This window comes from Falco naumanni, chromosome Z (assembly GCF_017639655.2).
Source record: "Falco naumanni isolate bFalNau1 chromosome Z, bFalNau1.pat, whole genome shotgun sequence".
NCBI classification, from domain to species: Eukaryota; Metazoa; Chordata; class Aves; order Falconiformes; family Falconidae; genus Falco; species Falco naumanni.
The window spans coordinates 47,078,094-47,103,248 of record NC_054080.1 but is presented as its reverse complement, the minus strand read 5'-3'; the positions used below and the strand labels follow the sequence as shown (position 1 = coordinate 47,103,248).

General features: G+C 36.5%; 1 protein-coding gene across 1 annotated transcript in view; it reads right to left on the bottom strand.

The window, feature by feature from the left end:
* TMC1 (transmembrane channel like 1) overlaps nucleotides 1-25,155 on the bottom strand; it is a 68,005-nt gene that overhangs the window by 5,140 nt on the left and 37,710 nt on the right. The window contains 8 exon segments of the mRNA XM_040580446.1: nucleotides 1,810-2,049; nucleotides 5,005-5,072; nucleotides 9,581-9,709; nucleotides 11,257-11,409; nucleotides 11,561-11,740; nucleotides 18,564-18,758; nucleotides 20,771-20,915; nucleotides 23,551-23,693. Coding sequence (XP_040436380.1) covers nucleotides 1,810-2,049; nucleotides 5,005-5,072; nucleotides 9,581-9,709; nucleotides 11,257-11,409; nucleotides 11,561-11,740; nucleotides 18,564-18,758; nucleotides 20,771-20,915; nucleotides 23,551-23,693 — 1,253 coding nt within the window.

The window sequence follows — 25,155 nt, the reverse complement described above, 5'->3', positions numbered from 1 at the left end:
GAAAAATGGGTCTTCATGTGTATTGAGACTAATTGGTAGTTTTAGTTGGTTCAAGGAATTGTCACCAAATTACCACCTGATATTCCAGTCATTAAGGTCTCCTGTCACCTCTTCTCAGTTCTTGTAAAACATTTCTGACAAAAGGGTCTTTTTCTTAACTCAGTGTTTACTCTTTTTCCAGTAATGTAGAAAGGTTGCAGGCAGAATTCTTCTTCAGATCTTTCTTTCTCTCCACTTTCTCCACCCACCCACTCTGTGTTGTCCTTATCTTTTCCCCAGCATGCACAAAGCTTCTCCTGTTACAACTTTGCTAATTCTGTCCTGGCTTCCCTACTCCTGGCAAGTGTCTGTTGAGTTGTATATGTTGCCTCTAATGATGGATTAAACAAAACAAAAAAAACCAAAAACAAACAAACAAACACAAAGAATCAGAAGTTTCATAATAGATGAGACACAGAGTTACTAAAAGAATATTATTTTTTTTCTTTTTAAATATAGAGCCATGCACTACCAGTATTTACCCACTGGCTGCTCAAGAGTAGCATTACCTACACCCAGGTTGAATGAACCTTCATTAGTAAGAAGTCCTCCCCCATTTAAATGTTATGTTGAAGATTTAATATTTTTTTTTTTTTTTTTTTAATGAAGAACAAAGCATCATTGCATTTGACAGAGAAAATTTGCAGGCACTATTATCTTTCTCATTTTGAACAGTTGCTCAAATAAAAAAAAAATTGCTTTGCATTACTTGCTTTGTTATCATTGCTTCTGTAAATTCAAGCAGGTTTTTATTTCATCAGAATTTTTGGCATGTCATGCAATTCTCCCTCCTAGGTGACTGTGAGTATTGCAGGTGGCTAGAAGCAATCTCCCAGATGTTTTGACTTTGGCCAAAGTTAATGTGGCACGACTTCTGCTCCTTTACAAAGTGCACTGGGGATTATGTAGATAATTTTACAACAGTAATGTATTATTCAAACCTTTCATTGGAATCAGGATGTGTCTTTTACTATTCTCCTACTCTTGTTTTGCTAATGCATTGTTTAAAACCAAAGACTAAAGTCTTTTACAAATTTTAATTTCATATATTGACTGTTGTTGTGTACTCATTACAGTTGTATGTTATTCTACCTGGTAAGTAAAGATGATGAAAATGGTCCTGGACTTTCCAGGTGTATGCACAAAACGAGAAAGCATGGCAATATCTAGGCTAGCTTGAATGTGAGGCACATGTTTGCACAGCAAAGGCAGGCCTAAGTTTTTAGAAGACGCTAATGAACAGGCAGGTCTTGGAGACTTCAGGAATGGAATCGGCTTCACAGTGGTACTACAGGTACATGAAACTGTGTCAGTTGGAAAGAGTCACAGTAGTCAAAAGACTGCACCACCATACGTTTAGTATATCACCATACATTCTGACACGCCCCTCCTACAGGGCGCATGCAGACATTTCCTGAAAGCCATCATTATCAAGCCACCAGACCAGAGATGCATAAGAGGTCACAGCTCTACTCCTTAAGAATAATTTCTGGCTGAATTACAGCAGTAATGACAATTTTTACATTACAACTCACTAAAAGATTTTCTGTTCTATACTTCAGATAAAGCTGCCTAAAGAATTACTCAGTTTTCTAGGATTCCAGCTTCAAGAATTACCCACAACGAGAAATGTAACACAACTAAACACTTAAACTATCAGGTGCTAACACTTATTTTAGAAGCTTTACATCATTACTGCATCATTCACTGTGATGTGATGAGGCAGTTAATTACATCAATAACAAAAGATGAATGTAAAATGCAAAAAACCTGAAAGGACCACAGTCAAAAGATGGTGGGATGGAGACGATTGTGTACACAGCAGGCAGTGTAGAAAGAAAGAGGATGAAAAGCAGCATTGCCATGTAGAAGTTATTGGATCTGGAAGCCTTAAAGACCCTCTCTTGGGGGACATTGCAGCACATCACTGCCCAGCACTGCAGGTACATTGAAGTGTGGAGGCGGAACACGTTGATTGCTGGGAGACATGGAGCATAAAAAGATCCCATCCTAGAAAAGAAGAAAAAAAAAAAAAATAACCACTTTGTTGCAGGACTTCTGTATTCCTAGATATGCTATCCACTCCCTATGTCAATGTGCTTTGCAGTCATACGCACTGTGCACTCAGAAATCAAGTTCATAAAACCATCTTTATATTTTTTTACTGGTCTTGTTTTGTCAGTCTTTTTTTAAGAAGAACAAGAGGCACATGAAGAGAATTCTCTATATGAAATTTTTGTTTCAAAGCTACAAAGCCCTCTTTCCCTGAAAACTAAATGATCACCTAATGAAATGTTTTTCACTCTTACTTTGTCCCTTTAGTTCAGGTAGCATCTCACTTGTGTTGTATAACAAAGGATAGGCCTAAAGCTAGGTATTACCAAAATAAGCTAGTTTAGTCTTTATTATTATTCTTAATATGCTATCACCATTTTAGGAAGGATTTTTTTGCTCTAGTTGACATGTATTTTACTTCTATTACCATGGTTCTTTAGTGCTTTATTCCAACAAACTGTTTATTGATTCTGCTAAATAGGGTTTTTTTCCTTATTGTGTGTAGTTGCATAGTTATGACATTGAAATAGTTGGGCCCATTTTATTTTTATCACACCTTGTTTATTGTGTCATGCTGACTGAAAAGCAACTATTTTCATTTGCCTGGACAAACAGTGCAGAATGTAAGAAATCGGGAACCTACTTTTTCCTTAATCATTGTCCAGATGACCAGGGCTGAGCTACTTTGCCTCTGAGTGCCACAGTTTTTCTTTTTAAAAAACAGGCAATAGATCTACATTGTTGGAAAGACCTTCCAAGTACAGAAATATTATGACAGACTCTATGATATTAGTATCTTGCCTTCCTCTTTCAGTATATCTTCAATGAAAAGACCAAGGGTTTGCAGTTCTGCAGTTGAAGGGAGAGAGCACCTTGTGGTCCTGTTCCTTAGTCTCATGGAAATCAGTTGCAAAACACTCCTCAATTTCGAGAAGTTCAGAATCTGGGTACCTTATGGCCATTGTCATAATATTTCAGTATAATATTTATTATATGGTAGACAAACTCTTGCCAAAGCTTATTAATACAGATAAGACTTTCAAATTATATGCATCCCACTTGCTTTGTGAAAACACAGAGAAGGAGGTGAGAAGAAGTTTCCTAACTTCTCTCTCTTGTACACAAAAATAACTGGACACATACATGCCATTTGTATCCTCTCTAGCTCTGTGGTAACATCAGCTCACCAGCTGCGCTTGAAACTCTCTTTTATTCTGTTTCAGATGAGGACAAGCATGTGCAATAGAATTTGAAAAGCTCAGATAGAACAGAAACCAATTTATGTATGTATTAAAGATAAACATGGTTTAGGCATTGTATGTTTATCATAATTCTGTCAACCTTCTTTTATTCACCTGATGTATCTGGTTCAGTTTAAATCACCAGACATTATTTTGAAAAACATTAAAGGTTAGTGCCTTACTTGGCCATGCAAATATCAGTTAGCATGTAAATGTGGTCCCAACCCTGCGACAAAGAATGCTATATCTAAATAGTATCACAAAAGCACAAGTCACAGTTTCTGTGCCAGAATGTGTATATTGTGGCATAGCAGAAGTCCGCAGAGTCTTTACATGTAATGAAGTATAAAAATTATAGGTATGTATAGAAGTTTTGTTAGACAATAATCAGGAACTGACTCCCTCACAGAATCCTCAGCATCTCTCAAGTAGAGAATAATTTCCAACGTATCTTCAAAAGTGTTAGTTACAACAGTAGGAAGTATCAGTGCCATCAATTGTGCATAAAATTGCAAGCAGAGCTTATGCTACAGCCTCATCATTTTGATGAATAGCAGCCTGACAAACGTTTCCTACCAGAAATTTGAACACTAGTCCTAAGGCAGATACCAAGATGCCAATCACAAAGCTAAGCTGCTTCGCTAAGGTGCAGAACACAGTATGGGTGCTTCACATGCCAGCAGCTGGGCTGGACTCCCTTCAACGACACTCTTATGGCATGCCATCACTACTAGGCCATAGGCGGTGCAATGCTCATCCCCAGCAATGTACTCTCCTGAGCAAGCGCATGGTGCTGCTGTCAGGGCCCTCAGTGCATCCCCTCAACAGTGTTTGGTTGTGAGAGCTGCAAGATATTTTCAGCATCTTTCTTTGCTGTATTTCTGCAGCATTTCTTTGACATGTACACAACACACAACCTTTTTTGCTTTACAGAAGTAAGGGCTTTCACCAAGCAAAAAGTCTGATCAGCAGTCATATTAAATGTCAAAAATTAGGCCTTAGCAAGAACTAACTTTGAGAAGTCAATAGTGCTTGAGGAGGACAGTTCTCAAGGAACACTGAGAATCTTGCATGATGGCTCTACACACTGGTGTTCTTTATCATTCATCTAAAGTCCAAAAATGGATAGAAACATAGAATTCTTCTCCTCTAGGACTAAGGACTTATACTGAGCAGTAGCACTTTATGCGCATTCACGTGCCTGTACATATTGTGCTAGGTTAACAGTTGCACTTCATGATCTTAAAGTCTTTTCCAACCTAAATGATTCCATGACTCTAGGCTTCTATACATGAATTTGGTTTAGGACACATGAGAAAAGAGTGGTAAGGTATTTTGAAAGGCTGAAATTCAAAGTGAAACACTACAGGCCAGGTCATTGCTCCAGCAAGCAGTCAGTCAACAAAAAGATAAGATTCATCTATGCATTTTTTACTGGTTGATCTTACCAGCTCATTCCAAAATCCTGATCCATCTTGTCCCATAATCTTACCCCAGAACTAGTTTTGAAGTGGTCCCACTGATTGCAGTGTACCAGAGTTTGGTTTGTATTGTATTACACTTCCATCAAACTAAAGCAATGGGACAGAATCAGCATTTCAGAATGATCTTTCATAGATACAACTAAATACTGCAGTCCTGCAGGTGCAACATGCTTTGGCACACCTACCAGATCATGCCTTGGTTAAAGATCAGTCCCAGCACATTTCCACTTATATCAAACTCAGAATATGATGGCTGAAAGACATAATACAGATACTTTCATAAGGCTTACATGAAGGGTTTTAAGATGACTTACAGTAGATTAAATTTGTCATTTCCAACAGGAGCAGCATACTAGCATCTTGTTGTAAGGCCTCTTGTTGCATCTTGTCAGTGAATTGTGAAACAATTACTCAAGGCCAACAGGTATACATTCATACAGCTTGCGGTATTTTACTGAAAATCTTTTTGAGATTGTTTGGAGGAAGGTGCTAATGGGAAATTTGAAATAGTTCTGGGTACCGAGTAAATTTTAAAGCAACAGTTCATAAATTTTCCATTGGAGTGTCAAGTGGTGGTCATCTAATGTGCCTCCAATACAGTACCAGCTATGAGGCTGCTGTGATTTAACTCCCGTTTGAATTATAACATTAACCTTCATATTTTAGCAGTTACAGAGATGATGAATTATTTTTAAGCATTGATAGTTGTTGCCAATCATTGTCTTCCCTGCTTAATATGAATATCTTATTTCTAATTTGAGTGTGTTTAATTCTAATTTTAACTTCCAGATTCAGTTATGCAATGTCATTACCACTTTGCTGAAGAAAACACTGTATCATAAATTTTTGTTTCCAGTATAGACATAAATACTGTAAACAAATAAGTCTTTAGACTTATAATTCTTAACTAACCCTTTCATTCTGTTCTTCCAAATCTTTAATCATTTCCACATCTTATCTTTTACCCTATTTATTAGTCTCTAATTCATGAACACTTCCATCTGCAAACATTGAATACACTGCATTTGAGTGATGATTGAAATACACACATACGTACTAGTTTGTGTGCATATGCACCAGAACAAAACTTTGTGGTAAGAAATTGTGGCTGTAAACTTTTGGCTTACATCTAAATGTCTCATTCAAGCATATTATTCATATGGTTTTGCATTGTCACAAGGTTTTGTTTAATCAGCTTTCTCATACAAGAGACTTTTGCTACATCATACCTGATGACTTGCATAATACACCATAGTGGGTGGACAAAAAGATCATGAATACTGTGTATCTTCCAAGTATTAATTACACAGATGACTGACAGGGAGGAAGCGGCATGAGATACAAAAATAACTCTTGCCTTATATCTGAATCAAGACAAAATTATTCAATTAAAATCACCAACTCAACTCACATTTCTAAATTCTAGTATGTTATATTGTTGGGATGTTTGAAATCCCTACACTTTTTCTGTGTAGTTTTCTGTATATATGTACAGATGTATATGTATATGTTTACAGCAAACTGCTTTATTTATGTTTCATGTATTTCTGAATCTGCTTCCATATGAAGAAAGATTAAATACATTACTAGTATTCAGCTTGGAAATCGATTGACTATAGACGGCTGTATAGACGGATAGAATGTTTTAAGTGACATGGAGAGATGAATAAGATCATACAGAATCAAATAATGTGTGACTATTCTTCATAACATAGAGGCTAGCATTAACAAATAAAATAATTTTAAATTTAATTTTAAATAAACACAAGGAAGTGTTTTTTCACACAACATGCAAGTTAATTTCTGGAATTCTTTGCCAACTGACATTTTCATTTCCAGAATCATTTAATGTACAAAAAAGGTTAAAATTAATGGATGAGAGGTATAGGATGGCCACTAACCACAGAGACACAGGAAGACCTACTTCCTAGGGAAGATTCTAAGCTCAGGTATTTCCAGCAATCCAATTATTTCTGGTTTGCATTACCATTTCTGGCTGTTGTTTCAGGCAGCTTACTGGACCTGAGGACCATAATGCACCTGACTGTTATAGCCATTCTTATATACTGCCAAATAAAAACCTCAGTAATATTTTTTTTCCATCATCCCTTACCAGCAGACATGTTGTTGACACTTTGAGAACAATAATATTTCATGGAAATAAGTGTTCCCTCATTTCTGGATAAATATGCCACAGCTTCCATCAACAGTGTTGAAGCCCTTCCATGTGGGCTGTGAGATTTACTCTCCCTGCTTATCACTTCTCTTTATGTTCTTTATTTTGTATATGGATGAACATCTAGAAAGAAGGATGGTGACTGTGTGGGTCTGTTCAGACCTTTAATTAAAGCTCCTTATTTTATAGACTCTATTCTACTGATTGATTTACCATATTGTATTCCATTAACATTCCTAATGGCAACAAAAAACAAAGAGCAAAAATTAAGTCTTAAGTATTAATGGAGGTGTGTGTGTGTCTTCACTTTGACATCTAGCAGTCCAAGTTCAAGTGAAGCTGTGTTCACTGTGTGGCTCCCAAAACCAGGACACTGAAGGCATGTCCTGGTTTCAGCTGAGGTAATTTTCTTCTCAGTAGCTGGTGCTGTGCTGTGTTCTGGATTTAGTGTGAGAACAAAGTTGATGACGCACAGATGTCTTTGGTTGTTGCTGGGTAATGCTTATACTAAGTCAAGGACTTTTCAGTTTCTTGGGCCCTGCCAGTGAGCGGCCTGGAGGGGCACAAGAAACAGGGAGGAGCAGCCAGGACAGCTGACCCAAACTGGCCAGAGGGATATTCCATACCATGGGAGAGCATGCTGAGTACATATAAGCTTGGGGAAGAAGAAGGATGGGAGGATATTAGGCATTATGGCATTTGCCTTCCCAAATGACTGTTACACGTGATGGAGTCTGCTGTCCTGGAGATGCCTGCCCATGGGAAGTGGTGAATTAATCCCTTTTCTTGCTTTGCTTGTGTGTGCGGCTTTTACTTTCCTTATTAAACTGTCTTTATCTCAACCCATGAGTTTTCACACTTTTAGTCTTCCGACCCTCTCCCCCATCCCACTGTGGGGGGAGTGAGCGAGCAGCTGCGTGGGGCTTGATTGCCAGCTGGGGTTAAATCACAACAGCATCTCACAAAAAATACAACCGATAGCCCTATCCAGCTGTTCTGGATACCCAGGGTTGTCTCACATAGCGCTAGGCACCTGTGGTTGGGCAGGTCATGCAACAAAAACTCCTTGCATAAAAGGCAGCTGATTCAGAGTAAATAGCAAGACAGAAGAGGCTTCAGGAAGCTCAAATGGAAGACAAATCATCCTAAGGAGAGTCTGTCCTACAGTCTTTAGAGTGGCTTTCAGGCTTGCATTCATTCAAGCTCTTTCATTGATTGTGGATATCCTGAAAGGGACAAGATTCAGGCTATCACTTCAATGCTTTTATAAAACACAAAGTCTGAGCTATTTCCTGGCAGATGTAACGCTGGCTACAATGCTTCATGTGTTCCCCACGTCCAGCCCTGGCTATTGAGATGGATGTGGAACATCTGAAAATGTAAGCAAGTTCCAGATGCGTTTTAAGTATATGAAACTACATGGTTCCACAAGCTGTGCTGTCTCTCTGCCCATGCTGTATTCAGACTCCTGCATTTGATAGTGATATTGCAAGGTTTCTAAATTGTTTGTCCACAGCCTGGCTGGCTAGTAGTCTTTTTCTCCAGCCCCACACCAGTCCTGGTTGAGACACACCAGACAATTAACAGGGGGAAACCTGAACCTTACTATAAAGGCTGGAATTTCATCAGACCCAGACAATAGTAATAAGACTGCAATACCAGAAAACATTTTCTATAGAAAACATAAAAAAATTTCTCTTCTTCTGGGAATTATAATTTCCTGAGAGGCTGCTTTTAGTAAAAGAATAAATTTGTACACATATGAACATAAAATTTTGATGGAAAAATAAAAGGATAGTAGAACAGCTACAGTGACTGCTCAGTGCAGATGTATCCAAGACAGCTTTAAATGACTTAGCTCCTTCCCATACCTCTCAATAAGTACAAAGGAGGTTTAGGAGCTTCACAAGCTTTGCCGGCACCGTACCCTTACTACTAAACAGGTGAAAAAGCAGCATCAGATCTTACAGTTTAGGTATCAGCTGGCTAAGTTAACCTAGTTCAGATACATGTAAAAGAGTGAAAGTCTCAGCTCCCAAGTGAAGAGCTCTACACCCACTTATGTTATGGAACTTACCAACCATATTTCAGCCAAACTAATTCTAGAAAAAAAATATAATAAGATTTTTGGAAGAAGTTTTTTTCACATTTTTCTTCACAAACTGTGTGCTAGAAGACCCTCTTCAAAATCCCATAGAAATCAACGAGATTGTGTACTGTGGAACAGGGAACTAGTCCTCAAATTAGAAATATGTGAAAAATGTGTACCCAGTTCTCTTACTGGGTAAGAGAATGAACTCAAACAAAAACAAAAAAAACAAAAAAACAAAAAAACAAAAAAAAAAAAAAACAAAAAAAAAAACAAAAAACAAAAAAAAAAATCCTGAAGTTACCAAAGTCTAAAAGACAAATATTAAGGCAAAAGTAAATTCTGAGAAAAACTAACACACTGTTGTTCAGGCATTTTGAAGGTGATGTGTTTAACCAATTGTTAAATCTGTAGAATTGTAAAGAAAATGTAATTTCTACAAAATATGCAGTGATAATCTGACAAAGACATTTAAAATAGCAAATAAGATACTTACAAATCCATATTCCAAGTCCCAACACCAGCAGTAATTGAAAAACCTAACGAAGACAGCTCTCAAGAAATCACCAATTAGAATTGTGATATATGTTGTCATCGTGTCAGAGACTGTCAGCCGCACAAATTCCTGTTAAAGCAACATGTTCTTTCAAGACTATATTTAAGCAATTAATCATATTTAATTGATCATAATTGATAATTTTAATTATTACTATTAAATATATTATGTTTATTAAATATATAATTATATAATAGTTATCTATTAGAATAATATTGTGATATGAATATATATATAAAAATCTATAAATAGAACAATAATTAATCATAAGTAATAATGAAATACTAGACTGGATCGCTAATTGTGCTTACCCTGCTTCAACATGGAAAAGAATCTGATCCTCCTCTACATTCACTGATTCTGAAAAAAGCCAGAAGAAAAACTGCCCCTGCTTTGCTAGAGGCATCCTTTGCTCTGATTTGTGCTCCTGTTATCAGATGAGGCATCCAGGGTATGATTAGACTGGGAAAGGCTTCTAGTCAAGATTACTGGTATAACAAAAATCTGAGCTAATATCTTAAACTACTTTCAATCCCTTTGACTCTGGGAAGATTCAAATAAATAAATAAAGAAATACATGAATAAATAAAGTGAATGGCTGCTTTCTTAAGGAGCACCAACTCCCAGTGAATATAGAGAGGAAAGAAGAAAATCCTAAGGGAAACTTTTGTTCCTTTACCTTTATTTTAGTAAGCCCTACTGTAAGAGGCTTTACGCCAATAGCCTAAAGGGCTATTACTCTCCCTGATCTGAAATTATGGAGAAAATTAGTGCAGTGATGAGCAGCTCTTGGTGGTTCTTAGCTTATTATTCAGCACCAGTGAAAAGAATAGAGGGGCTGGTTTTCCTGCTTGCCTGCTCCCTGGTGGTGGTTTGTTCAGTCAGGAGGTGAGATTGTGATGGAGCAACAGCAAAAGTTGTGATTCAGTGGTGAATCTATTCTCGGGAAAACAACAATGGAGTATGATCAAATAGAGGAAAGGTGGATCTTAGAAAATTCTTTGGAAATGACATTTTATATTAATAGATCAATAAGAATAAATGAACTGAACTAAATAAAATGACTGAGATTTACCATCAAACCACCGTTGTTCTTCTGCATTGTCACTTAGCTGAAGATAGAGTGCCTCCTCAAAAGCACACTGATGTGAGAGCTATCTTACACATACTTTCTTGTTGAGCTACTCATTCTTTTGTTGTTGTTTCTATAGATCTGTTGTAGATAGAAACTAATTTTGCCTGATCAAAATTCTAATCAGAATTACCACATTTATTAGGGGTTGTGATTAATCCAACATTTCAAAATTAATAAGCAGGTTTTGCCAGACAAAGATGGGATGAGGAAGAGGAAGGTAAATAAAGAGAGTAGCGAAAAGGAAGGGAAAAAAAGAAATGCTTTCAATGCTGCCAACTACCAGGAGAAAGAATTCCCTACTACACAGGGTCCAAAGAAACTCAAATAATTTTTTTGCAACATTTTAGCTCAGGAAAAATTACACATCTGCTTTCCCTGACATTTTCCTACCTTAATAGCAGAAAGAAAGAGGGTTTAGATAGTATATCTTGTATCTGACTATGATCTATTACAAAACATGAACTCAAAATAGTTACATTACCTGTCCTACCATTGTTTCCCAGCATGGTCCCCTGGGGACATCTGCAGGATCCACCTGTATTGGAGGAGCAGTCGAATTTTCTGGAATAGTACCATTATACAGACTGGCTTCCCATATTGTCATATTATATTTGACTATCTTTTCTTCTTCCAACTAATTAAAAAAATAAATCGGGGAAAAAAATAACATGAACTTGTTACCAACTTTCAACTTTTTCTACTCCAAGACTCCCATTACCAGCTCAGAGATCCTCATCCTTGCCCAGCTACATGTTAAAAATTGTGAAAGGAAGTAAATAGCTTGCCTTGAGATTGATTTCATCCATTAGGGCAATAATGAAAGTGTAGAGGTTTCCAAGAAAAAGAGCAAAGATTCTTCCCAGCTGCCATCGCAGAGCTATTCGAGGGTGATAGTTTTCCAGAGAACTGATTACATCAAATAAAGTTGGACAGAACATTCCTAAAAGTGACATAACCATGTTCACCTGAGAAGAAGAAAAAGAAAAAAAAAAATAGTTTACAGTGAAATGTTAGAGGACATTTTTTTATTATTACTGATTTGAGTGGAGGGTGTATTTCCACTACTACTTTTTATTAGTTTTTTTATTTCATTAAAAACAAAAACCACTCTGGGAGTCACAAGATGCTTTCACAAAGAAACAAAGGGATGAACAGTCAGTTGCAATCTGCTGCAGATGGTTATATGAGTTGTTAATTTAACTTTTCACTTAAACTTCCAAAATAATCAAATGTTAGTCATTCTGACTAGAATCTACATTTTAATCTACATTTAAAAACTGAGGACTTAGCAAAACCTATTTCCAGTACTGTCGTAAGCTATGTCTCTACCACATCTTTCCAATAGACACACAGATAAATTAGATAAACTAAATAAAACAAAACAAATAAACACATAGATAAAAAACTTTCTTCTGTAAAAGGCATTACTACAAATATACTGCACTAAATTAAATTTATCTGAAATCTCACCAGAAGTTAATTCTAGATGTCACAGAATCATAGAATGTCTTATGTCAGAAGGAACCCAGAAGGGTCATTGAGTCAGACTCCCTGTTCCTCACAGAACTACCTAAAACTAAACCATATGACCAAGAGCGTCATCCAGACACTCCCTGAACACTGACAGGCTTGCTGGCACAACCACTTCCCTGGGGAACCTGTTCCACTAACCAACCATCCTCTCAGTGAGGAACATTTTCCATGTCCAGTCTGAACTTCTCCTCACACAGCTTCATTCTATTTCTTCATATCCTATTACAGGTCACTAGAGAGAGAAGATAAGCACCCTCTCTCTGCTGCCCCCCTTGAGATGACCCCTCAGCCTTCTGTTCTCCAAGCTGAACAAGCCAAGTGACTTCAGCCATTCCTCATAAGTCTTGCCTTCAAGGCCTTCCACCGTCTTGTCTGCCCTCCCCTGGACATACATGAGTAGCCTGCTGTCCTAATATTGAGGCATCCAAAACTGCACACAGTGCTCAAGGTGGGGCTGTGCCAGTGCAGTGTAGAGTGGGACAATCACCTCCCTTGACTGGCTAGCTATGCTGTGCTTGCTGCATCCCAGGACATGGTTAGCCCTTTTGACTGCCAGGTCACACTGATGACTCATATTCAACTTGTCATCACCCAAACCCCAAGATTTTTTCCATGGGGCTGCTCTTCAGCCTCTCACCTCTCAGTTTGTACATATAACCAGTATTTCCCCATCTCAGGTGGACAATCCAGCACTTGTTGAATTTCATATGGTTGGTGATTGCCCAGCTCTATAGTCTATCTCAGATTTCATGTTCTTGCTACATAAGCAAATTCAAATCAACCTCGCTTCTTTCCACCTCTTTTTTTTTAGAAACTTCTCATAAAATTAACTCATCATCTTAGCAGTATGGAGATGGAACAAATTCAATGAAGGCAAATGGAGAAAAACAGGTAACTAGCTTTTATAGAAAGCTTGAAATACAATATAGCTTACAAATTCTACAAACAAGAGAGGCATTCTAGTAACATTACTAAGTGATTGCTGAAAGCTATATCATGTCCACTTGAACCTTTTGGTTCTAATTCATTGTGCCAGCCAAAAATGAAAATAATTGAAAAAGTTTAAAAGTGCAATTATTCAATTTGAAATAAAACATTACAAAAACTGTGTCTTTAGATGACTAAAACCAACAAAGAAACAGAAAACATTGTCTCAATCTAAGACACAAAGGTTGGAAAACACAAAGATGTTTATTTAAGACGAATCATCTTAAAACAATTTAGTAAAAATAATTGATTTAATCACAAAAGAAATTAGTTTTTCACAGAACCCTAGTCTTCCAATTGCTCTGAAACTAGCATTTCTCAGCCAAGCAGAATCCATTTTGCTAGAACCATTATAAATTTTACTAAATTTCTAACTTCCTGCTACCAAGAGAATTACAACTGCCTTGGCTTCTCAGAAAAAATATGGCAACAGAAGGGCACTATGCCAACAAATAAATTAACTCACTCAAAAATATGTACATTACTACTTTTAAAAAGTTTCATCAATAAGGCATGTTCTTGAAGAAAAAAAATAAATGGCTTGCTTTTTGCTAGTTTTCTATTCTTGGGTTTTATTAAGTTCTAGAGCTAATTACCAGATTTTTGCATTTATTGGCAATCAGCAGTGCAATCTGTGCATAGCTTGTGGCACCCTGCAAGTAGTATGTTGATTTTTTTTAACAATTATAGGAATTAACTGATGTTTCTTAAGTATTTAGACAGTTATTTGTAACTGTGATTAGTTTGTTAAAATAACAAGAAGTCACTGTTACCTCATAACACACAAAAAAATAAACAACCAACCAAAACCTTCTAACTATCATCTCCTGCAGCACTTGGGTTTATAGCTGGAAAAGGCAGAATTTATATTTTAATCTCCTGCCACTTTTTACCTTATTATACTAAGAGCTGTGTTGGGCTTCATACATTGATGTTTGAATAAATTTTCTCTTATAATAATTGTGCATGTTCCTATTTTTTGGTACTTCTAGAAGGTAATGAGATGTCAGTGATCAAAACATTGGTTGTTTTTTCTTCATCATGAATAGTGCAAACATTTTTATCTTAAAGTCTCCAAAGCGTTCAACATAGTTTATAACACATATTGTCTCAGTCACCATTAAACCAAAGACTTTATGCCCAAGATGGCCCAAGATGGCAAAACTGCAGGAGTCAACTACAGCCAACATGACTGATCATGAATTCTTAAAATTCAAACTTATTGTAACAGGCTGTATACCTTGTTTATCAATAGAAATGTCCAGTCCTATTGTGATACTGCTGAATCTTCAATCAGAATCCTCACTGACTCTGCTGTCTCATAGCCTCCTGTAGCAACTAGTTCTAGGAGCAAATGTGTGCGTAAGAGGAGATCTCCTGGGTCACATCAAAGGTTGGCCTAGCCCAACAGATGCCCATGGATGAGCAAAAACAGGGCAAACATATCAAAAGTCCTAGGCTTCATCTGTATTCAGTTTGGGTACTTGGTCAGACAGTTGTGGGGTTTTGTGTATTTAGTAACCCTCAGAGGATTTTTCTTTCATTCATCCGATCAGTCTTCCTTCAGACAGATCTAAATTTTGGAATTCATAGCACTGGCAACCACCATCTACCATTCCTTCCCTTTTGCTTTTTCTGAACCTGGCTTCTACTCAATTCATTTGATGTCTTATAGTTCTCATATTGAAAGACACAGTGAATATGTATTTAGGAAGAAAACGTATGTTCTTTGGGCAGTTTTAAATGTAGTACCTGCTGACTTTATTGAAACTTTCCTTATTGCTGCATAGGAAAGTCAGGTCAGAAGTCACTGTTTTTCTTTCTCTTGAACATGTAATTCTTTCTATATCTTTATTATGTTTTGTCTTATTTATGTTTCTAATATAGTTTCCTAGATATATTATCATTATACTTTTTAGTTTCTTGTGAAAAATATTGATGAACAAAGAAATCATCCATTGAATCATCCATTGAATTTTAGCCACTTTAGCCTGATTTCAGAAAGGATATGATTTATATTCTGGATTTCTTCTCGTCAGTTTGATGCTCAGGTGCTGGAGCAGATTTTCTTGCTCTATTTTTATCCATGACAGTTTCACTGCACTGTGTGACTTAAGAATTGTGGAATTATATGCCAGAAGATGGGCAGCATGCCAGCATGCATATAGGGTAGTTATGGTTGATAGCAAATGTGGTCTTATATTCACTGTCTGCTGAGTGAATCTCAAAAGCCCTCTCTGCTCTGTTGAGATAGATTTTTCCCTAAGAAAGGATCAACAGCCAAGAGGCACCCACTAATTATTAAAACTGTGGTTCAAAACACATTGTGACATTAACTACTCCAGATACCAACTCCCTGCATGACACTCAGAAAGCTAGAAAATTACTGCTTACACAAGCTCTTCCAGCTGCTATGAACCTGATAAGAAACTCTGTGACTGCCTCCACATCTAAATTTCAGCCCCCCAGCATATATAACTGTGCCAACATAGCATTAAATATTGAACACTGACTGCTTGTTGGCTAAATGATAACTTCATTAATAGTATGTAGTCTAGCTAAAATAAATTGTATCTTCCACTAGCAATGATTGCAGTAGTCATGGATTTGTCTGGCATCTCCTGCAGAAAACACTCATAAATACCTATTTTTCTAGTAAATAGTTTCATTTTAAAAAAAAAATTAATTAGAATTATAAATTATATTTCATACAAATAAAAGCTGCCTGATGATTACTAGAACTAAAGAGAACATTGACACCATGGCTTAATAAATTCAATATAAGTGTACCCTATATCCACTACTAGAAACATTAAATAGCAGGATATTTTTAGCAAAAGATCTGTTGGGTTGTTTCAGCTTGCAAAACCTGAAATGTTAAAGCTATACTATTTTTTTGCTGGAAAAAAAGAAAAAAAGAAAAAAAAAGAAAAAAAAGAAGTGTAAAACTTATCTCCTCTTTCCCCAAATGCTGTTAACGATTCTGATTCAGAGAATTCAGTCTTTCTCCTTAAAAGTTTTCTCTGCTTTTAAGTAACTTAATTTTTAAACAGTACAGGAATACATTTGAGAAAACAGGATACCTCAGTACCAGACAGATGCTCATGCTACCTTCAACCTCTGCAAACTATCTTCTATCAAATTAGAAAAGTCAATTTTGCTCAGTAATTTTCATCTAATTTCAGAACACTTCACCAAGGAAATCATTGACATCATTGTACATTTTACCAAAATTTCCACAGACATGGGGAAATTGTTGTATGGTGCAGAATCATTACTCATGCATGACCAACCATCAGGCCACAGCCAGGTATGAAGAGTGATGCAAATGCTGATGAAATCCCTTCACAGTCCCAGTCTGCCTGTTTCCAATAATTTCCTGTTCTCTGTGACATGCTAAACAATTTTATCTGAGCTGTGATCTGACAGAACTAGGTACTGCCAGTATGGAGGAGGAGTCTAAAAATTTACAACATTATGACACAGGAAGATAGAGAGAAAAAGGTCTTGTCCTTGAAATCACCAGTGGCACTTCCTTAGGCTGTGAGCTTCAGGAACATATGATATAAAATGTATTCACCTTGTATTGTTCCATGAACACCGTAATTACGTGGTTTATGTACATTTTTTAATCCCTTAATACACTCAGTTTGATGAAATTTCTTACAAAAGAAGCTTAGTATTTTTATGAAGAATGTCAATTTTTACATAGTGTTGCCTGAATTGTATGTAAAGGCTGCACTTTCATTTGCTCTAAGTAGTACATAAAGTGTTTATGGGATTTTTTTTCTGATCAAAATCTCAATTTATTTTTTAATGATATAAACATAAAAGTTCTTGATCTAGGAAATAAGAAAAATGTTTAAATGTCTGTTATATAGAAGCCAAATGTATTTATGTAATTAAATATTAATAGCCAGTCGAAGGCAATATTTTGTACCTCACAAATATGTTCATTACCTGTCAATAGGGGAAAATCTTCAGCCAAATAATGGCAACATTTTCTTACTCTCCTTAAGAGACACACACATTCCAGATCTTAGTTCTGTGTTACAGTCTCCTTAGCAGTATTTTTTTGTAAAGCAAACAAAAGTACAACAATGAATGTAAACATGCATATATTTAACTACTTCCAGATTGCAGTATAAGCTAATATAACAGCTTTTGGTAGCACAGTTCTTGTTAGTACAAATCTGTTACCACACCTCTCAACTGAAAGAAAACGTTATTCCTCCTGAATTCCTTCGGAACTCTCTTCATCTGGCAGTCTGTTGTCACACTTAGACCCCATGCTGCTTTAAACCAAGCAGTTTTGTATAGAACTTTTCTTTCCCATCAGATCAAAATGGAATAATTTTTATCAAGTAACTTAGCCCAATCTCAACAATCCCATTTCTCTGGATTCCAGAGGTGGCTTGCTGGAGTTTTTAATATTACTTCTTCTGTTGGGTTTTGGTGTTGAAAATTAAGGACTGACTTTTCTCACTTGATTTTCGCCCATTCCAGCAGCTTCGTGAGGATAGCAGCTTTTTGCCTTGCCTTAAATCAGGTATCTACTTCACTTTCCAGCTCAGAAGATGAGCTTTGATTAACAAAAAGCTAGTTTTATAACATATACAGGAGCATTTTTGCTAAGAAAGTAAAGCCTCCCCAGGTTTTCATGTAGCAACACTGACTTCAAGTGCTTACTGCATACAGTTACAGCAAGCATAATCTCTACCACTATACACCTCTATCAGGCCAGACTGCATCTGCTTCAGAAGAAGGCAGATTAAGCACAAAAAAATGGTATTGGACACTTGGACTGGGCAGCTGGAACTGGAAGGCATGAGTTTCATCCTGTTGCTACACAGCAAAGTTGTACCCATGACGCCCCATATAACTTTTGGGTATGCTGACACACCAGTCACTTTGCTTGGTCCAGTCTCAGGAGAAAAGCCACAGGAGAGTGGGCTACTTTGAGAGATCTTGTGAGTCCACAGAGTGTCTGGAAAACAATCTTAAGAGAACAAAAGAGGAAAGGTAAAGACCTCAAATGAAAACTAAAAGCAAAGGGACATTTGAAAGGGCCATTGAAGGAATCATTATTTTAATGAAGCAGAAAGCAGACGGACAAGAGCAATTATTTTGTTAGACATTTACCACCCACACTCAGAGCATTTAAATTCTCAGAAAAAAAAAAAAAAAAAAGAAAAAGAAAAAGCAACAAGCAGTATAGAGGAACACAGTTTCAAACCACATCTATTTTAGAAATGTGCTAGCACGAACTTCATTTCTTTCCCACCACCCGTAGTTCTCCAGACCTTCCAGGGCAAATTTCTGGGATCTTCTGACAACAAAAAAGATGAGGTAGCCACTCCCAGCAAGTGTGCATAGAGCTAAGAAGTTAGCAAGAACCCTCAGGAATCGCGTCAAGTGAATATTTTCCTCTTTTCGGCTTTCCTGCTCTTCCACAATAGCTTCCTGCACTTGTTAGAAAGAAAAGAATATTATGAGTACTTTAATGGTCAAGACCCCACATTGCTTCCCAGTCATTAGAAGTCAGTTAAATAAATTCCAAAGATATGAATGCACACTTGGGCATCATGTTTTGAGATGATCTTATCTCACAAAATCCAGTTTGGACCCTGGCAGACTCTGGGATTTAGGCTCCCCAGAGTTTGCTTTGCTTCATGACTGTGTCCCGACTGAGTCTCGTTACACCTGCACTTGTGCGCCAAAAAGAAACCAGCATGTTCTCTCAAGCTTGAGAGCTTCTAAGGCCGAGTGACCCAGCAGGATGAATGTGTGATTAGCTGTCAGAAAAGGAACTGTCATACTTTAAAAAATGTGCATTTGTGAGAAAAGAGCAAAAAGTTTTAATTTCAAAATCAGCAATTCAGAAGGAATGAAAAGACAGTTTAGATGTAGGAATCCCCAAAATGGCAAATAGTGTGCATCTTCAGACTGCAGAATAAAAACTGTCCCACATGTACCTTTGGCCAGGAGTGACTATATTGAGACTCTGGTATAACTATAATCTCCAGGTTCTACTTTTGCCAGCAGAAAGAGCTTTTGTTCTGAAGTGTCCTTGTGAAAGGGAGTTTGGTTACAGCTTCTCACTTTGGTGTAGGGATCAGTTGTCCAGAGGGGAAGCTGAACTCCTGCATTGCAACAATTACTCTGCATGGCTCTGCTTTTCTTGGGATTTGTGTTTTTTACACAAATGAAAGGAGATTGCAAAAGCTCTTGAGAAAAAATCCCATAGCTCACACAAACCCTTTTCTCTAAGGTTCCTTGCTTGTTTGCAAAGATCACAGTAAAACTTAGTTTGTTTCTCAAAATTAAGTCTCTGTCTCAAATTATTTGTATTCTTCTCCAAATAGCTTTTAGCAACTGACCTTAGCAGGTAGGCAGGGAAAGCTCACACAGTTTCAGTGCTTTCAGTCAGTATTTCCTCAATACTTGTTTTTCTTGGACCTTTTCTTTCTTTTTCTTTCTACTGACTTTGAATGTGGTTATCTTTTATGTCTGCAGTTGGGAGGGTGGGCAGGGTGAGGTGGTATATTGGCTATATCACTCCTGCAGAAAGGAAGGGTGACATGTGCTTGGTCCTCCAGCACCCATGTTGTATATTGTCACTGTGACTGCAAGTCTAGCATCACATTCTTTACCTGGCAACATCTTGTGAGTGTATTCCCTGTACATTATTACACTGAAAATTAAATTTTCCCTTACATGCTGCACCTGTGTGTCCCAGTGACCACAGTGTAGAAACATATTCTTTGGCATTCAACAGATAAAATACATCCCCTTCACTCTTTTCACAGCAGTGCATCTTGCATCCTGGCCCAGATTCCCCACACCATGACTCTTGGAATCAACATACCCTATAAACTGAAAAGAGGCTTAAACCCACCTTGGATTACTTATAAACTGGGCTATATTTCATAATTAATTTGAAAATAAGACTTTATATTATGGAAGGAAAATAACCTTGGGGTTTTTTTTGCAAGTATACATTCAAAATTTTGAGGCCAGTTCTTCTGACAAGATGAATAGCCCTTTACAGACCATTTTACTGCTTTATCTTATGGTATCTCTTCAGTATAGCAAGAGAATATGACAATGTGAGATTGGCAAAATGTCACCAGCATTTTAAAAAAGAGTTTTTCAGACAAGTACTATAGAAACTGGAAGCAGTCACAGATGAGAAAAAAGAAACAATTATTTTTACAGTAGAATCGTTTTTCTAAAACTAGTACTATGGTCACAGAGGACACAGAAGATGCCATTAATGCTTTTCCTTCCACAGTCAAAGAGAAAAAATTAAGATGGCAAGGCACAAAGATCCAGACTCAGAAGAGGATAAAACTGCCAATTCCAGTTTAAGTTTCTAGGCCCAGGTACAGCTGATACTTGAACTTATTTCCATTTAATTCATACCAGTGAGAAAGACAAATCAGGTTACCTCTCCTTACAGAGCTCTATGTTACCTTAAAGCTTGTTGTGATGGAGGCAAACTTATTATCCGCAGTCTCAGGATTGCCAATCAGGTAGTCCCAGCTTGTGAACATTTTCCAGCTGAAATTAAAACTAGTATCATCCCCACCACCATCGTCATTTGCATTCCTTGCCATTCTACAAAAGCCAGACAGACACAGGAAGACCTTGTTAGAACTAGTTCTGCTATGTAAGAATGATTTGTAAATTGTTCCTAAATTATAACATTGTTCTGGAAAAAAAAACCATTATTGGAGTCAGCTGTGTCCTATTAAGTCTGGAAAGTTCAGTCTGTAACAAGAAAGAAGGATGGAGACTTGCATATTTAGAAAATTTATGAGCTCACAACACACATTTTGATGAGAAAGAATGAATTTATTTCATTAATAGCTCAGACAAACTCTGCTGGATGAGAAACTCAATGGGAAAACAACATCAAAAAGACCTCTCAAGTAGAAAGCTGAAGAGCTTCCTGAACTGCAACAGATTTTATTAGAGACTTCACAAAGAGAAAAGAATTCTAAAATAACAAGCCAGCACAAAACCTGGTTATACCATATAAAAGTGTCACTAATACAGCTTTATATCTTCCCTTTCATCTCCTATGCACTTATAAACAAGGTTTGTAACAGTATCCAGAAATATCAAATCATTTCTTCAGTGACTTGACTTAATCTTGACTACTAACTTCTCCATTTTAAATGCTGTCATTCATGTAATAATAGTCTTGATTCTGTGTACTTTATCACTTAATTCAAACTACTAAGCACAAGCATGAAGTATATTGGTAGGGCAGGCTTATTTTAAAGCTCACTAATGCTGTAGTGTTATGTTATTAATATCAATGCTTTCTATGCACTACACTTTAACAGTCCAGCAAAATATATACTTTCAAATCTAGGAAAAGAAGAGTAAGTAAATAACACAGAAAATCCTTCTGAGCTGTCATAAACTAACACCAGGGTTGGTTTGGTGGTGGTTGTTTTTTTGGTGTGCTATACTGCTTGTATACAGAAGGGACAGAGATTATGAAAGGTTCTTGGTAGGATCTGCCCTACTCTAGGTTTCTAGGCTAAGATAATTCCTTCACAAGAGTTCCTAACGAAACACTGAATAGTCTTGTGGCTGGGATATTATTTCTTTGAGACCAGAAAAGTTTCCATTTTATGTTATACACTGAAAGACCTGCAGAGAGCTCTATCTGAATTTAAATGTTTCTCCTAAACAGAATAATAGTCCTTATAAGCTTCACTGCTTCTTTCATGTAAATATTCCCTTTCTCAGATATCAGTCAACAGCAGAAAAATGATAGCACCTTGTCTTACTCTGCTTTTAGTTTCTGTGCTTTCTGGAGAAATAACAAAGAGCAAAAGACTCCAAGAACCGCTCATAAGATTACCTAAACATTGATCACCATTAGTGTCATGTGACCATATGGGAAGTTAGCTCTTACAATGTCTTTTTTTTCATCAAGGATATTCCTTTGTTTGGGCCACAAGTATTGTCTACTATAAGGGATATTTTTTTTTTTTTTTTTTTTGTCTGGGTGACAGTCATTGAAATACATTTATTTGAGGCTAAGACTTCTCTAACCTTCACAGCTACATCATCAAAAAACATTTTAAAATATATTTTTGAGCTAAACTAATTACCTTTTTTATTGCAGCTGTTTATTCCTCCTCCAAAAAACAGAAACATGAATATTTGGAAAACAGAACATGAATTAATCCAGAGCTCATGCAAGTGAAAAATAATTACTTAAGCACAAAACAGTGGAAACAGATTAGCTGCAGTTTTCTCTATATTCACAAGTGTGGTTGAACCTTGACGTGCATTTCTCTGATTTTTTTCACTGTAGGCATCTTTTAAAGCCACCACTATAGCTAACTGTATTATTATGGCAGGTGGTCATCAAGCTTGAATCAAGAGTATTAAAGATTATATTAACTGGCAGCCTATCTTCTTAGAAGCTTCCAGAATTATCACAGTTTATTGCAGTAATGAATTTGGCTATAAAATAATAAATTTATTTCATTTAAATTTTGATGTTAAGGCAAAATTGAAGTCCAGAATTCAAAAGCCAAAAAGCTAATATATCACGAGTCATATTGCCTAGGCCCTGTTTCACTTACCCCTGTGCTTCCTACTGTTTTAACACTATGTTCTTAACGTTATATTAAGCATAGTTTGCACACTGCTGAAGATTATTTTGCATTCCACAGAACTTTAAATCCTTACTATAGCCAGTAGCATTAATGCTTCTGCACCACTTTGCTAATGTGACCTAACCACTATAGTCTTGCTGAGAATCATTTACTGCTGACTGAGTTACACACAAAATTATTTGTCATATGTTTCTTTCTTTCTTGTCTTCTTCCTTTGTAAAAGAATTTAACTCACATAAGGTATCATTAAAGGCAGAACAATTGAATGTCCTGGATGTTAGCTGACATACTGCTAGATACAGAGTATTATGAGAAGATGGGCTGACAGCTCTGTTCCTTACTTTATACATTCATTTTTCCTGCAAGAGGGAAGTGTTATGTTATTTCAGCAAAGATTTTTTTGCACTTCCACAGCACTGCAACATAGCTGCTGTTGCAGAAAACTAAATAAATACAGACTGAAGGAATCTTACATGACTTTGACCTTGCACTTGAGCTTGCATTGTCCTGCCCTTACAATTATCATATTTTCAAAAAGATATCTCAGTGGTCAACAATGGCATTATATTCCTTTTTAAATGTACTTTATTCCAGAGCCAAGAACTTACGTTCGAATGACAATCATAAAGCTGTAGCCAATAGTCCCAACTCCAACAAGGAAATACGAAAGAGGCATCCTGAACTTGAGCCATCCAATTGTCCTCTGGTTATTGTAATAACCATAAAAGAGTACAGAATACTGTGCAAAGCCCTGAAAAGTCAGCAAAAATCATAATGTCATGTCTGTTCAATATGCAAATAATCAGGAATTGCACAATAGCAAAGTACTGAAACATTAATTTCGATGCATTCAAAAGAGCTGTAAGCATTACTACAATAAATCTCACAGGATGGAAAATCTCTCACTTAGAAAGGCTTAGAGTATTTCATGTCAAGTTTCAAATCTTTTATTTTTAAAACTCTTCATGGGCACTCCATCTACATCTTAATGAGTCAAAACTTTATTTTTTTCCCTCATACTTCTTGTTTTAAAGACAAAAACTTTGGTTTACAAAATTTGTTTTACAAATTACTTTCAGATAAAATGGTAGATTTTTAACTTAATTTTCACATTTCTAAAATTTACTTGTAAAGCCTATTTAATACAAAATTCTCGTATGCCTTCTCTGACAATGTGTCTACTTTTCATTGGGTGATCATTCAATATATGTTAACCAATAGTCAGTAGCATTTTATGGCTGTTTATTCAGTATGCAGAGTTTTTCAACACTTAGACTCCAAGACTGTAAAAAGTGCAATGTAAGCGTATTCTTTCTCAGCAAGTCAAAATGCATTTCCTTTCCTAAAAATCTTAGTGAGAATTACCGTCTCTTCTCCTGGTCAGATTATTGATTTTTCAAAATAAACTACTAGTACACTATCATCTGTAAGCAATAATTGCTGGTATTTAAAATGATCCATATAGCTAAAGCTTCCTGATAATCCTCAGGTTAGAGCAAGAACTTGCCTCCCAGAAGAAGACTATATGCAGAGCCTTTACAAGGACAGCTTAGCACATGCACTGCAAGTAGCAAAGCTCCAGCTGGGTGTGATGATTTCAAGTGAAATAGAGTATTTGACCATGTAATTGGTGGATGCACCTTGCATTATTTTGACAATAGTACAGCAAGCTGAGAGTTTCGTGAATTAAAAAAGCAATTTACTTTCCTCCTGCTTTTCAGTTGCTCATTTTACTTATAATAAATAACACCTTTCTCTTACATATTATTGCAAAACATGCACTTAATTTGTTGTAGCTCTTACTGTACACGAAATGAGTCAGAGCGTTATCTGGAAAACCAAATTTACAATCCTAAGCAGAAAATAAAATGTTAATATATGATAAACAGAAATACTATTCAAAATGTCTTGATTTGGTAATCAACATATCTCATTTTTCTTAATATCAGAGTAGCTTTGAGAGATGTGCCTACACAACAGATAGTAGTATCTTTTTCTATGATAAGGGAAATACTGTTGTAGAACACATTTGTTACTAATTACTAGTAAAACATTTCTATCATTCAGGACACATTCAAATTCAATAGTATATCATCTGCATATTTTTGCTCATTAAAGCATCCTACAATTCCATTTTAGCTCGGGTTTCAATACAGCCTAAAGTAGCTCTGGAGAGCCTTTTGGATTCTGCAGATTACTAAAATGCTTTTTAA